The following is a 15,615-nucleotide window of genomic DNA, read 5'->3' on the forward strand; positions in this document are numbered from 1 at the left end:
CTTTCTGGCTGTGGTGTCAGGTGGCTTCTCTGTGTGTACTTTGGGGAGGAGTGGGTGCGAGGGGGGGAGAGAGAGAGAGAGAAATCTTCCTCTTAGAAAGGCACTGGCCCTATTGGATTTTAAACCTTTGTCTTCAGAGGCCTTATCTTCAATATAGTCACACGGGGGTTAGAGCATCTGTATATGAATGGTGAGAGAGACGCATTAAGTCTGTAACAGGTGTTATAAATTAAATTCAGGTCAGTATGGCTGGAGCCTGGTGAGCGAAGGGGAGGGTGATAGGGAATGAAGCCAGAGAAGGTGGCCAGGGCCAGATTATCTCAAGCTCTGAAAGCCAAGGTTAGGACTTTGAATTTTATTCCAGGTGTGCTGAGAAGCTGAAGCAGAGAAGGGACATAATTTAATTAGTGTTTTTAAAAATTACACTCTAACTTGTATGGAGAAATGACTCAAGGAGGCCAGAACTGGAAATAGACCGGTTAGAGGGTTAGTGCAGTAATTCAAGAGGGAGGTGAAGATGGTTTGGACAAGAATGGTTAGTAGTGGGAGTGAAAGGACTTAAACTATTTCAGAAGATGTTTAGAAGCTGCTTAATCAGATGTGGAGAATGAGAGAAAAAGAAGTCAAGGATAATTGCTTAATTTTTGACGTGAGCAACCTGAGGAGGAGCTGGTTTGGGGTGGAAGAAGATTAAGTCAGGTTAAACTGAAATACTTTTTGAGTCTAGAACTCCAGTAGAGGTCAGAGCTGGGTTTAGAGATAGAGAATAATTGTTAAACAGGGAGAATTTGTAGCCATGGGATTGGGTAAGGTCATCTGGAGCAGAGTGAAGTTGGAGAAGAGGTCCTGGGTCCTCCTATGTTTTCTGTCAAGCAGAGGGGGAGGAGGGGCCAGTAGAAGAAGCCCAAAAGGATGTTCAGAAGAATGTGGTATCTAAGAGCCAGGCAGAAAAAAAGTGTTCAATAGAGAAAGAATAATTAATAGTGACATTCCAGCATTTCTAGCTTTGGCAGGAGATTTTATAAGAAATCTTACTGAAAGATTTTTCTTTAAAGATTTATTTTTCTCTTCCAATATGATGTACTCTGTTTATCATGATGTTTTTAGTAGTTCATGTTGCATTTTTAATTTATCATTTTGTCCCAATTCACAATGTAAGTTTTAAAAACAGATTAAAAACCATTTGTTGATTTAAAAAGAAACTTTCTCAAAAGGCTACTAAAAGAGAGACTGAAGCCTAAGTCATAAATCAGTTGTGAAAGAATATAGCATCTGCTCTTTCGAGAACCTATCAGTTCAGTTCAGTTGCTCAGTCGTGTACGACTCTTTGCAACCCCGTGGACTGTAGCACGCCAGGCCTCCCTGTCTATCACCAGCTCCTAGAGTTCACTCAAACTCATGTCCATCGAGTCGGTGATGCCATCCAGCCATCTCATCCTCTGTTGTCCCCTTCTCCTCCTGCCCCCAGTCTCTCCCAGCATCAGAGTCTTTTCCAATGAGTCAACTCTTCGCATGAGGTGGCCAAAGGACTGGAGTTTCAGCTTTAGCATCATTCCTTCCAAAGAAATTCCAGGGCTGATTTCCTTCAGAATGGACTGGTTGGCTCTCCTTGCAGTCCAAGGGACTCTCAAGAGTCTTCTCCAACACCACAGTTCAAAAGCATCAATTCTAAGGCAGTCAGCCTTCACCTTTCAGGCTGACTTGGGTAGGAGGGGAGGAGGCAGTCCTGGGTGGCCCCAAAAGTCAAAAGTGGGACCAGCCAAGTATAGACCTCAGTTCATGACAACAGGAGACTTTCTTCTAACTGTCAGAGCTGTCTTGGAATGGAGTAGAGACAGCACCGAGCACTTTGAGGACAGTGAGGCCGCAGAAGGATGGCAGGAACAGAGTTTGGGATTACAAGACCTAGGGTCATGTGCTAATGTTGCCCTTTCTGGGCTGTGGAATCTCGGGAGCCTCAGTTTCCTCACCTGCAAAATGGGAGGAGTACTAATGGAACAAGGGTCCGTTAAATGAATTCGGCCCTCAGCACAACCTTTGCTATTTTGTGTATTTGCTTGTTTATTGTCCACGGGGCCTCCCTGATGACACAGCGGTAAAGAATCTGCCTGCAATGCAAGAAATGCAACAGACGTGAGTTCAAACCCTGGGTTGGGAAGATCTTCTAGAGGAGAAAATGGCAACACTCCAGTATTCTTGACTGAAAAATCCCAGAGAAAGAGAAGCCTGGTGGGCTACAGTCCAGAGGGTCACAAAAAGTTGAATGCAACTGAGCATTGAGCATAGCATTCCTTAACCAATTGTACTTAATGCTAAAATCTTTCATTGCTTTACTCAAAAATCATAATTTTTCCTTGAAGATAGAATACTTAATGGATGATTAAAGCAGAATTATACTGGTTTTAATCTTAAAAATACCTTTTAAAAATAAAATAACTGGTCCTTTTTAAAAAACAGACTACATAAAAATCTATAAAAGAGAAAGTTAAACTTGTAATTTAAAGTCAGAGGTAATTACTGTTTTATAATATTTTGGAGGGTTTTTTTTTTAGTTTAACATATTTTTATAGCTAAACCTCTTTTTTTATGGTTGATGGTTGTGCTAAGTCTCTGTTTCTGCGCGTGAGCTTTGTCTCTTTGTGGTGGGCAGGGGCTGCTCTCTGGTTGCAGCGTGCAGGCTTCTCATTGTGGTGGCATCTCTTTTTGCAGAGTGTGGCCTCTAGGGCACGCAGGCTCAGTAGTCGTGGCTCACTGGCTTAGTTGCCCCGCATGTGGAATCTTCCCGGACCAGGGACTGAACCCACATCCCCTGCATTGGCAGGTGGATTCTTATCCACCAGACCACGAGGGAAGTTCTTTAGTTAAAAATTGTCCTCAAGGATAAATTTTTAATCATGAAGTTTGGGGGTAAAAGTAATCACATTTTTTAAGGTTTTATACATACAGGTTGTTAAATTGTTTTGCACCACACCCCCCCCCCCCCCGAAATGCTCTACTAACCTACAGTTAATATACACTGTAGCCAATAGTGAATACTGGCATTCTTTTTAATCTTTGCCAATTTTTAAAAGAAAAACTTGCATCTTTTAGATTATTTTTTGTAGTTAAGTTTTGTATTTTTTTCACCTGCTAAGTAGCCATTGTTTCATATTTTTGAATTGTCCATGTTTTTGGCCCATATTCTCTTGGCTTTTTGTCTCTCTGTTTAGATTTTTTTTATGAGCTATCTGTTTATTCAAGATATCAAATGTTGGCTGTCATATGTTTTTTCTGTTTTATCTTAAATTTTATGACTTTTTTCATTCTGAGTTTGTAATTTCTTACTTGGGTTTAAACTACATTGATTTTTTGACACAGTTCAGTTTAGTGTTTTGACCTCTCTGTGGTTGAAATCAGAGTATGTTCAGGGATAAAAAATCGAAGCCACAAAAGGAGAAAACCTGTCTGCTATCTGAACTTCTGTTTAACTTGACTAAATAATATACTTATTAATATATAGTAGACATTTTTAGCAATGTGAAGATCTGAATGAGTTTCTGATCACACTGAGAAAATGACAACTAAGACTACATCTTTCACAAAAGCATTGTATTTGCTTACATACATACCTTCATTCGGATGTTTAAATAGGAAACTTTATAGTATGTTAATTTCAGGAATTTCATGTTAGAACAACTAGCATTTCTAAGTAGGCTAGATTCTAACTTCTGAAGTCCTGAAATAGGGCCCAAGGTGTGGCCGCTTGGTGAGATTGTCGGCTTTATTTCCCTCTTGGAATGATAGCCTAGGGTTGGACAGTCTCTCTGTCTAGACCACACCTTAGTATACTTGTTCAACTAATAATCAGAAACCTCTTTTGATACAGGTAGTTTATTTGTACTTTGTCCTCTGCTTTGTCACTACTATGTAAGTCTTGATCTTTACCAGTTTCAGCCGAGATAGAGTGGTAAAGGTGCTCATTTTGAGCATCCTGAGTTGAAGAAACTATCTTGAGTTATATTTGGTTGTTATTTTATTTGTTTGATTTCTAGAACTCTTCCTCGTGGGTACTGTATAACATGGCTTCATTTTACTGGAGAATAAAGAATGAGCCATATCAAGTAGTGGAATGTGCTATGCGAGCTCTTCACTTCTCATCCAGGTAGGATTCCTGTCCTTCTGGACCTGTTAATTTTCCACATAACTCAGGACTGTTAAAATATATATATTAAAAAAAAAAAAAAAAACAAGGAGAAGCATTGTATGTACTTACTTTCTCCTCAATCCCTGTTCCAAGAAATTAGTCCAGTCAAAAATGTCAAAGAATTCAAAGCGATAATGGCATAACACACTTCTGACGTGTTATGCCCGCTGACTTACTTGGGGCTTGGAAGTAAGGACCTAGGCTGGAAAAATTATCAAAAGTTAAATTTTTCTCAAAGCAAACGTCAGCCGTAAATACATTTTAAAATCATGAAATGTCTGCCAGCCTTGATTTTTGTTAAGCACCATCAAGGATGTAAAATGAAACATTAGGATTTTCTTAAATTATTTTCCCCATCTGTAAGCAAACTCAAAATTGTTTTCCAAAGCTCAATAGCTTTGAATGTAATTTGCGCCTGTCAGGTAGTTACAGATAATTGTGGAGCACAGGCTTCTCTCCTGATGTCTAATTACATCTCTCCTTCTCTTGTAGGCACAATAAAGACATTGCCCTGGTCAACTTGGCGAACGTTCTGCACAGAGCACACTTCTCTGCTGATGCTGCTGTTGTGGTCCATGCAGCTCTGGACGACAGTGACTTCTTCACTAGCTATTACACTTTAGGAAACATATATGCAGTAAATACAACTTTTTTTACATAAACCAATCCAATTGCTCTTTCCTTTTTTTTTTTTTCCCCTAGTAAAAGAAATATCCTTTTCCTTTCTTCTGTTCTGGACAAGGGAAAGGGGATAGAAATGAAGAAACTTAAGAGAAAAAAAAACTCAAACAATAATGAATCATTAGTGTCCTAGCCTCTTGACAAAAAAGAATAATAAGTTGATAGGAATATTAAACTTCTTCAGAGTAGTCCTCTTAAGACAGCAGTTATTTGAGCAACAATAATGAATCATTAATGTCCTAGCCTCTTGACAAAAAAGAATAATAAGTTGATAGGAATATTAAACTTCTTCAGAGTAGTCCTCTTAAGATAGCAGTTATTTGAGCTGAGCCATCCTGTACAGCATCGCTTCATGTTGTGGAGGTTTGGCCACTGATTGAAATAATGTTCACTGTATGAAATTTGGTGTGACCTTATAAATCGTAAGGACATTTGGACAGATACAGCCAGGCTAACATTTTTCCCTCCTGTGTTTGTGTATGTGTGTGTTTTTGTCTCTTTAGATGCTTGGGGAGTATAACCACTCAGTACTCTGTTACGACCATGCTTTACAGGCCAAACCTGGGTTTGAGCAAGCTATAAAGAGGAAGCATGCTGTCCTGTGTCAGCAAAAACTCGAGCAGAAATTGGAAGCTCAACATAGGTAACTCGGAGGAAAAAATTTTACTGAAGCAAAAAAAAATTTTACTAAAGCACAATAGGATCATAGGTTAGACCTGTATAGGGTGAAATCAGTGTTACTTTGTTAATTAGAATTAAGAAAAACACCTTTTCACTACTACTAGTCCTGTCCTTTTTCTCCAAATCCAGGAGGCTTAGCACAAGTCAGTGGTTGTGTAAATGATTCTAGGTACTAGAGAATGTTTACAGTACATGCCATCATTTACATCTTTACAGTCTTGATCATCAGTTACTTGTATGAAGTCTGATGAAGGAGGGGGATGCTGCCAGATGTAACTCTATTGATTAGTAACTCTATTGATTACATTTTTATTTCCATGAATTAGACTGTCAGTAAACTCACTTGCACATGCTGTGTTCGATCTTTCTCCCCTTCGACTCCTAGGGTTGGGCTATTATATTGGTTAAGTGATGTTGAGAGAGATTATTTGGCCCATGTTTTACAGAGTTGTGTAAGTTTCACAGTAGTGGGATTCTGTTGTACTTGGTCCTTGTACTTAATAACAAATGTACTGTATTTAATTCTGTAAATAATAAGACCCGTGAAGGAACTTCACATAATTCAGAAGTGAATTGTTCATCACTTACAGAATTTTGAGTCTGATTATTAGAGAATTCAGTGGACATTAGGATTTCATTGAATTTTCCATTTAATGGATAAATTTTCCATTTTCCAATCTGTTTAAAAGCCTGGTGTAGTAAAAAAGGAAAGAATGATAGCTTGTTTATGTCTGGCTTCTGTTATACCTGCTCAGAACTTGCCTTTGCTGAGCTTCTTCCAATATTATGCTCTTCTTACACAATATGTTCAGCCCTTAAATCTCCATATGTTAAGTGTAACAAGTAATCAGATGTTTGTGACTAAATATAATGAAGCTACTGATTTATTGATATCAGCTGGTAGAGAATCTTCCTTTGCAAGCACTTTCTGTGGTTTTCCCCCAAATCTGTAAACCAAGGAGCTCCAGTGCAAGAGCCTTTTTGTTAACCTTTTGTTTGGGTAGAATCAAATGAAAAGAAAAGAAAAGAAAAGGAAGATTCTACAAAGGCTTTGAATGTCCATGGAACTAACCTTTGTGGAGAAAAACAGAGTTGTTAAATCTGTAGAGCTTTATAGTATATCACTCTGTATCTTTTTTGGCCCCTGCAAAGTCCACCACACGATTTAATGTCATTAATTGTTGTATTTATGAGAAGAATTTCACATGTCTTTTTACCACCCAAATATTAATAAAGCGGTAGCATTTATTTGGTCCCATGGTTCTTGAGACGGTGGTACAGTGGTTGTTTGCTAAAAGTCAAAATCTTGCAATTTTTGCTGAGAACCAGAAAATCTGTGTATTTAAGTGGGCTTAAACATTTACAGTTTTAAAGCTCTATAACTTTTTCTGGCATTAAAAAATGTTAAGATCCCTCCAGCGAACACTGAATGAGTTGAAGGAGTATCAAAAGCAACATGACCACTACCTGAGACAGCAGGAAATCCTAGAAAAACATAAGCTGATTCAGGAAGAGCAGATCCTAAGAAATATCATCCATGAGACACAGATGGCAAAAGAGGCACAATTAGGTAAGTCCTGATTCCAGATAACTTTTAAAGGGAGATTAGGAAGTTCACGTCTAGTGTGCTTCACTTTCATAACTTTCACGTAGCCACAAAGCAGTGTAAAACTGTGCTTATGATTTCCTTCGATCTGAAAATGAAATTATCACTGCAAGTGGACCAGCAGGCCTGGGAGCCAGTTTGATCCTCCTAGCTTTTTTATAATTCACATTTTAAAGTAAAAGCCAAATCTTTTGTATCCTAAGAGTCCAATAGTTTTTTGCCCTCTGTGGCCAACACTGATGCTTCTCTGACTTTAATATGCATGTCAGTCTCTTGGAAATCTTGTCAAAATGCTGATTTTGACTCAGTAGGTCTGAGGTGGGGCCTAAGATTCTTGTTTTTGTAACGAACTGCTATTTGCTGCTGTTGGTCTGAAAGCTCACTGTAAGCAACAGAGCCCTACAGCAAGTTAATGCAAGCCAGACACAGCGTGGGAAGAAAAATCCACACTTTTCAGCCAACACTGGCAGTAAGACTAAATGTTCTTTTTTTCTTCCATTAAAAACAAATGTTTTATTTTAGAAGAGTTTAGACTAGACTTTGTCTCAAGCAAAAAAAGTCATCAATGGATTACTTTCAGGGGATTCTGCAATCCTCCCCCAAATTACACACAGTGTTGTGTATATGCACAACTTCTTTTCTGTGAAGACGATATATAGCTCTTTGAGGGGGGTGCGGGGGAGGCACACCATGTAGATATGCAGATTCTTAGTTTCCTGACCAGGGATTGAACATGTGCCCCGTGCAGATGAAGCATGGAATCTTAACCACTAGACCACTGGGGAAGTCCCATTATGAGCATCTCTTACAGTCTGTGACCCCAAAACAGAACCACTGGTCTAAAGGAACTGTCATTGACAGCATATTAGTGATTTGGTTGTATCCAGAATGTTTCATTTATGATCAAACCGTGTGGGAGCAGATATGACAACTTGACACCAAAGAAAAATGAATAGAATCACTTATATTATATCCTTCTCCCTTGATAAGTAGAGGCTGTTACAGCCTCTTGGGGTTGCAAAGAATTGGACGTGACTGAGTGACTGAACAACCACATGACCATTTATAGTCCATTTTACAATTCACCTGACAAGTTTTCTTTACTATTTTGAGTATAAAGAGTATGTTTGATCCTTGGGATTACTTACTGCTCAGTCTGTACTAAAATGCAACCAGAGCTCTTATATATAAATTTGAAAAAGTTATGAAGTATATAAAGCAAATTGTCTCCAGAGAGATGGGCAAAGTCTTACAACAATTTACTCAGTAGATTTTACAATCTTAGAATTGCCAGAAGACACCTCAGTGATTATTTAGTGGCACCTTGTTTTATAGATGGAGAAATTGAGGCTTTAGAATGATTTAATGAACCATGAAGGCATTTTCCCCTGGATATGTACCCCTCCATGAGTACTCACCAGGCTCTGAAGAGTGCAGGGCTGATACTACGTGACTTAGACAAAGAAAATTGTGTTGGCATTGTTGATCTTTTCATCAGTTTTCATTTCCTTTTGTATCCCAGGAAATCATCAGATATGCCGTCTAGTCAACCAGCAGCATAGTTTACATTGCCAGTGGGACCAACCCGTGCGCTACCATCGTGGTGATATCTTTGAAAACGTGGACTATGTCCAGGTCTTTTTCTTGGTCTCTTCTAGTTCTTATAAACGTTTGCATATCAAGAGTAATATTGCTCTCCCACCCCCAATTCCTTGTATATTTGAGCTCTAAAATGTGTGATTGTCATTTAAGATTTTGCATATCTGTTACGTTTATAAAGTCAGATTTATAGAGAGTACTCAGTTACTTGATAAATGACATTTCTGTTTCCTAAAGCACTAGCTGTATTTGTCTTTTCATATGTGTTTAATTCCTGTCTTTACCATGAGAGCTAGAATTGGTCTGTGACACAAAGCCTTTACCTTTCCTTATAACTTGCTTTAGTAAGACCTCAAATTTACAATTTGGGAAAGAGTAGCCATGCTCTTCGCAGAAGTCATCAGTCCAGTTATGTTGCTTCAACCAAAGGCATTAACAAAATGATCTTACAACAAGAAAGGTTTATTAAGCACCATTGCTGTTTGCATGTTTTCTCTGTCTTCCTGTCTCCGTGTATGTCCACAGGTACATACACATATACATACAGTCACACACGCACGTAACATCCCAGCCTGTCTAGTTGGGAAGAAATAATACATAATGATACCAAATAGCATGTAACTGATGCTGGTATAGATAGTAAGTACAACCAGAGTCCAGTTTTCATTCAAAAGGAGACTGGAAATAAAATAACATTTATTATATTCCTATAGAAAACCCATCATGTCCTTAATTATAGATACAGAAATTTCTAGTGAAAAGCATTTAAAATAATTAAGAGATCAGGACAGCTTCTATAGAAAGACAGACCATGAAAAATTAGAATGCTTTAATCTGGAAAAAAAAAAAAGAAAAGAAAACCCAGACATTGGGAAAGAGTAAGAAGCAAAAATTAAGAGGTCATTTAGGAAGAGAAATAGTAATAGAGGCCAGAAACTTACTGTGATTATTGTAAGCCAGCTCCTAGCAGTATCCCATGTTTAGTTTTTAGGAGTAGTAAAGGAAGAACAGACTCACACTCTCTAAGACTGTAGCTCCCTGTCTTAAACCCAAGCATTTTAAGCAGAAAAGGGGAATATTTAGAAATGAAATAGACTGAAACACAGTGTAACTTTTAGAAATCATAATGGTCTCAAGACCATTTGGAAGACTGCCATGCACTAGTGTAGCTTCCAGTATGATGTATCCACAAATTTCATCACCACTATAGGGGAAGACTGTATTCCTGTTCATCAAGGCATAGAGCTACGAAGTCGTAATGTTCATTCCTTTTACTCATGTTGTTCCTACTCCATCCCATCTTAGTCCTACTCTCTTCTCTAATAAGGTTCCAGAAATACATAGGAAATACGGTATCTTGAGAGAATATCAAATATTGTTCTTTGGTTTGGGGGGAGGCTATACATATTTGAAATTGATTGTTCAGTAGTATTTAATGCCTAAGTGATGGGTATATTAAGCACACTAATTTTATAGAGTAGTTATCACTTTAGTCCAGACAGGGGAGAAGAATGAACCAAACCTCTTAATCAGCCATCATTAAACCTGTAAGAGACTAAATCATAGAAAGGAAGTAGAGGGAGAAGAAAACAGCCCACACTAGTGTTCTCCATCAGCGGCCTAGTTGAGTGAAAGTTGCTAGCTACATGTTATCTGGAGCGAGTACTATTGGAGCATGGTTCTGAAAATTAAAGATCTGATTGCTTTTTAGCTGACCTACTCTCTGATTTCCTTCTAATTTTGATTATTCAGTAACATTTTGGGTTTAAGTTAAATCTGAGTCACAACTGCTTTTCTGCTTTCAATTTGATTGAACTTTTCTTTTCATTTTCTAGTTTGGTGAGGATTCCTCAACCTCCAGTATGATGTCTGTGAACTTTGATGTTCAAGCAAATCAGAGTGATATCAGTGATTTGGTCAAGTCTTCTCCCGTGGCGCATTCTGTTCTCTGGATCTGGGGCAGGGACTCTGATGCATATAGGGTAAGTTAGTAGAGGATGATAAAGGAGTTTTCTCAGACAGTATTTCTTAAAGCAGTGGCCTTCAACCCTGCTGGTTAATATGGCCCTGTTCAGCAAGAAGTTGTTAAGCTTAGATTAAATGGAAGGCCTGCTAGGTGGTAGATAAGTAGGACATAGGATCTGTCTCAATTTCTTGCCAGCCACATGGGGCACATAGACACCCTGATGTCAAATCAAAGCCCTAAGTAAAATTACCAGCCCTCACAAGTTTCTAAATGTGACCTCCATGTATGTTTGTATATATTTCATGTATTCAGTCAGCACCCTTTTACTGAGCTCACAACTATATACCAGGTTCCTTGCTCTGCTGGAGCTCACATTGTAGCAGAAGATACAGAAAATAAACAAGTAAATGAATATGTATTTCCAAGCTAGCTAAGAGATAATTATATGTTAGCCAATGGAGATACCAAGATATGAAGACAGAAACATTGTTGTTTTTGTTTTAGTCACTCAGTCATCTGGTTCTTTGTGACTCCATAGACCATGGCCTGCCACGATCCTCTGCCCATGGGGTTTTCTAGGCAAGAATAGTGGAGTGGGTAGCCATGCTCTTCTCTAGGGGATCTTCCCAACCCAGGGATCAAACCTGGGTATCCTGCATTACAGGCAGATTCTTTACCATTTGAGCCACCAGGGAAGCCCCCACTACTAAATTTTCAGGAATTTAACAGAATTAATACAGCCACTTATATTTAATTATATGAAATATAAACTCCCAAGTTTGAAAGCTTCAGGCTGTAAGTTTAGTAAAACATCTGGTACTAATTATTTATATTTAGAAAAATGGAACTTTACAAATAAAATAATTGCTAAACTTTGGCATTGGCCAAAAAAAAAAGGTCTTAGTTAAGGGAAAGATAGTTTTCTGTGCCAGTTTGTCACGTGTCTGTATGCTTCCAGGCATATGTCACAAACTTCACCTCAAACTGACTTAAAAGAAAATTCACCTCGTATTATAGGAAATCCAAAGATACAGCGAACTTTGGCTTTGGTTGAACAGTGGCCCAGTAACCCATTGTTTTCCTCTTCTTTAATTTGGTATCCACTGTGTTAGTTCCATCCAAAAGCTGGTCTTCCTCATGGTAATGAGGCGACAGCCAGCAGTAGCTGGAGCAATGTGCTCCTGTGGCTTAAGAGACTAAGACTAGCATTTCTTTCCTGGAATCCCAAAGCAAACCTCTCCCTGTGTCTTACTGGCTCAGCTGAGTTAAGCCACCCAACCCTGAGCCAGTCTGTGGTAGAGCAGGTAGAATTACTGACTTAAGACTAACAATCTGCAGTAGAAAGAATATTCTAGAGTCTACCTCAGTCTCTAGATCCTAAAATACTAAATTGTTGTTTGATTTTCCTAGTAACATTTATGTTCTTTTAAAAGTTGATTTAGCGTGTTGAAATATTGACTCTCAAGAAATTTATGAGAAACTTTTTTTTCTCTGTTAGGACAAGCAGCATATTCTGTGGCCTAAAAGAGCTGATTGTGCAGAAAGCTATCCTAGAGTCCCCATTGGTGGGGAATTGCCAACGTATTTTCTGCCTCCGGAAAACAAAGGACTCAGGCAAGTGCTTATGGATATGGCAAAGCACTTGATTCTGCATGATTGTCATCTGGCGGTTCTTTGAGAGCACCAACCTTGGACCTGAAAGGTTAAGTCTTTATTTTGAAGTCACCCAAACTTTGAAAATATGAATTTTGTTCCTTTTTCTTGTACCAGGATCCACGAACTCAACAGTGATGATTATTCTTCAGAAGAAGAGGCCCAAACCCCTGACTGTTCCATAACTGACATCAGAAAAAGCCAGACCCTGTCCTACTTAGTCAAAGAATTAGAGGTCCGCATGGATCTGAAAGCCAAAATGCCAGATGACCATGCACGAAAAGTAAGGCTCACTTAGGCTTGGTGTTTATTGCCGTCCATTCTGGGTGATTTCACAAGCCTCATTGGTGGAGCAAAAATTAAATAGAGGGCAGTTGCTGAGTTCTAAGTTTATAAAACTGAAGGATCAAGTTAACGAATTAGTGAAATTATTAAGAAGTCAGTCATGCTGTTGAAGGACTGCCAGGAAAGTGTTCCTTGGGGTTGCTGTTTACACAGACCACCTAAGCACTGTTCCTCTAAGAGGGCTGCAAAGATGAGTCACACAGAACTCTGTTCACCTAGTGGAGGCCATTCCGACCACTGCAGTTCAGCTTTGCATCCTCCAAGCCACCAGAAGTTTCTATAATTGAAATCGAAAGCTTGAGGATTCCCTTTCCTTGGCCTTATCAACCCTGCTTTGGACTCATATGAGGTCCTTAGGAATTTGTATGAATCTGATAACCTCTCTAAATATGTTCTGTTAGGCTGTCTTCTGTAGTTCCTATAAGTTATGTGTAACTAGGAATCTTATTACTGAATATAAATCCTAGGGTAAACACCATTCCATGGATACAAATGAAAAAATTTCCTTTTTAAAGAGAAAACAAACCATCACAATGACCTTTGTTAAATTTAATTTTGAAACTATGAGTAGTTACTGCTTTCATTCAACATTTACTGAAGCAAAAAAACATGTTTCAGGCAGTGTTTGGAGTTCTAGGAATACGAAGATAACAGACCATGATCCCTCTCTTAGAGTTGTTCACAGTTACATAAATGCTGCAGGAATATAAAGTGATTAACTGAGGATCTGGTGCTTTTCCAGTTAGGAAGGATAGCAGATAATTGCATCAGGTATTGCATGCTTTGTTTTCCGAATAATTTCTCATTTGCTTCTGGACACTTAGGTTGACTTTAATGGGGAAATGATAGATCATCTTAATATGTATGTGCTGTATATGTCTTTTGATTTTTTTTTTTTAGTTAAAGGAAACTAAGGCATACGTGTGAGTAAGGTAACACCTGTTGGTATGTCAGTGACCTCATGTTATGTATATAAATTATAAATGTCTATTCAAATTAGCTGTTCCTGATGAGCTCAAGTAAAGATTGCTGTCTGTAGAAATTCTTTTCAGATGTCTTCCCTGTTATTTTCAATTGATTCAGTCTTCCTTTTAATGTTTTCAGATTTTGCTTTCCCGTATTAATAACTATACTATCCCAGAAGAAGAAATTGGGTCTTTCTTATTTCATGCTATTAACAAGGTGAGCCGCCTACTTCAGACATCTGAAATTTAAATGCTGGGTAATTGTAATTAAAAGTTATAATGCATGTATTAAAAATTCTTTTGAGCATGAGTTCTGTCTTCTTGAATTAAGTGAAGTATCTGGGCTTTTTCAGCCTAATGCTCCTGTCTGGCTGATCCTCAATGAAGCTGGCCTCTACTGGAGAGCGGTAGGAAACAGCACTTTCGCTATTGCTTGTCTGCAGAGGGCGTTGAATTTGGCTCCCCTTCAGTACCAGGACGTTCCTCTCGTTAACTTGGCCAACCTTTTGATTCACTATGGCCTTCATCTTGATGCCACTAAACTGCTACTTCAAGCTTTGGCCATCAATAGCTCTGAGGTGAGGTTCATGTTCCTTTGTAGCAATATGTACTACGTAGTGGTAACTCAGAGTATTCGTTGTATTTTTGTAGACAGGGCATAAAAAAAATCTCATGTTTTATTTTTCAGAGTAGAATTTGCATACTGTAAGAGGGCTTTTGTTGTATTTTTGATGTGTTTATCTCTATTTTAAAGGAAGTTTATAAATTATGCAGTTTATTTTTAGAAACATTTAAAAATGACACGGCTGCTAAAAATATACTGCCACCTTTTTATGTCGGAAACATCTGCTTCTCACTTTGTCCTACTCATTACAGCACGCACATCCTTTAGTATTATGTTGTTTTACAACTTGAGATCTTTATGCCAACCAAGCCAGAGGCCAGTTTAAAGGTTGCTTTGATAAGGGTAGGTAGGTTCGTACCTTGAACCTTCCTCATGCAGCCCATGGAGTTACACCTCTGCTTTGTAGTTTATTACTTTATTTCATAGTTTCTAAAATACCACTTCCTTTTTTTTTCTTTCATATATTAACATCTCTGAAATAAGGATACATGTTACAATTGATGACATTTTAGGTTTGATAAAATGCAGTTATAATAAATATATAATTAAATTGCTTTTATACTTAGTGTCTAAATGTTTCCAAGTTTCATACCCAAAGAAACTTGTAGAAGTACTGTGCATGAAAGGCTTAAGTTTATTTGAGGTGTCCCAAAACTAAATTTCTTTCAGTATTAGCAGGAAATGTTGCCTATTACAAGTTTCCTTTGCAATACACAAATTCACAACTGGACTCTAAGTAGAAGTTTACAACCACTGTGTTATATACAAAGGCCAACTTGCCAGAGAAGTACATCTAATATTTATCAGATGTTTACAGTGTCAGGTATGAGTGTAGAAGAACAGACGCTCTGTACGGGATGTGATAAAGGGAGCACCCAGATAGAAGGCTCAGCACAGCCGTATTCCCTTCATACTTGGCACGCTTCGCTTTTTGGCACCGTCACCCAAGGCACTTAGGCAATGTTCTTCTGAAGAAAAAAGAGCTCCTTTAGAGATTCGTTGCCTTTCTGTATTTGAAAATTCTACTAAAATTTCAGTTAAATACTGTGGTACTGTAATAAGAATAAAAAAATAAAGAAGTGAATCAGGGTAAATACCCCTGAATATACCTTCATCAGACCCTACCCCTGACTGCCAACATTTGGAAGTATTTCCTTGTAAGCTTTCCCTCTACATAAATATTTTGTATATTGTAACTTCACTGTTACTTTGCTAAGTAACTTCAATTGTGTCCAACTCTTTGTGACCCTGTGCATTGTAGCCTGCCAGGCTCCTCTGTCCATGGGATTCTCTAGGCAAGAACACTGGAGT

The 15,615-nt window shown here is 38.3% G+C and overlaps 1 protein-coding gene across 6 annotated transcripts in view; it reads left to right on the top strand.

Annotated features, from left to right (window-relative positions):
• The window catches only part of TTC17 (tetratricopeptide repeat domain 17), a 137,150-nt gene that overhangs the window by 33,817 nt on the left and 87,718 nt on the right, over nt 1–15,615 (top strand). For all 6 annotated transcript variants that reach the window (XM_061381182.1, XM_061381183.1, XM_061381184.1 and 3 more), the window contains 10 exons: nt 4,032–4,141; nt 4,676–4,820; nt 5,368–5,507; nt 6,955–7,115; nt 8,674–8,786; nt 10,586–10,732; nt 12,215–12,330; nt 12,487–12,652; nt 13,819–13,896; nt 14,033–14,257. In XM_061381182.1, coding sequence (XP_061237166.1) covers nt 4,032–4,141; nt 4,676–4,820; nt 5,368–5,507; nt 6,955–7,115; nt 8,674–8,786; nt 10,586–10,732; nt 12,215–12,330; nt 12,487–12,652; nt 13,819–13,896; nt 14,033–14,257 — 1,401 coding nt within the window. The remainder of the gene's footprint in view (nt 1–4,031; nt 4,142–4,675; nt 4,821–5,367; nt 5,508–6,954; nt 7,116–8,673; nt 8,787–10,585; nt 10,733–12,214; nt 12,331–12,486; nt 12,653–13,818; nt 13,897–14,032; nt 14,258–15,615) is intronic.

The sequence above is a fragment of the Bos javanicus genome, chromosome 15 (assembly GCF_032452875.1).
Source record: "Bos javanicus breed banteng chromosome 15, ARS-OSU_banteng_1.0, whole genome shotgun sequence".
Classification (NCBI taxonomy): Eukaryota; Metazoa; Chordata; class Mammalia; order Artiodactyla; family Bovidae; genus Bos; species Bos javanicus.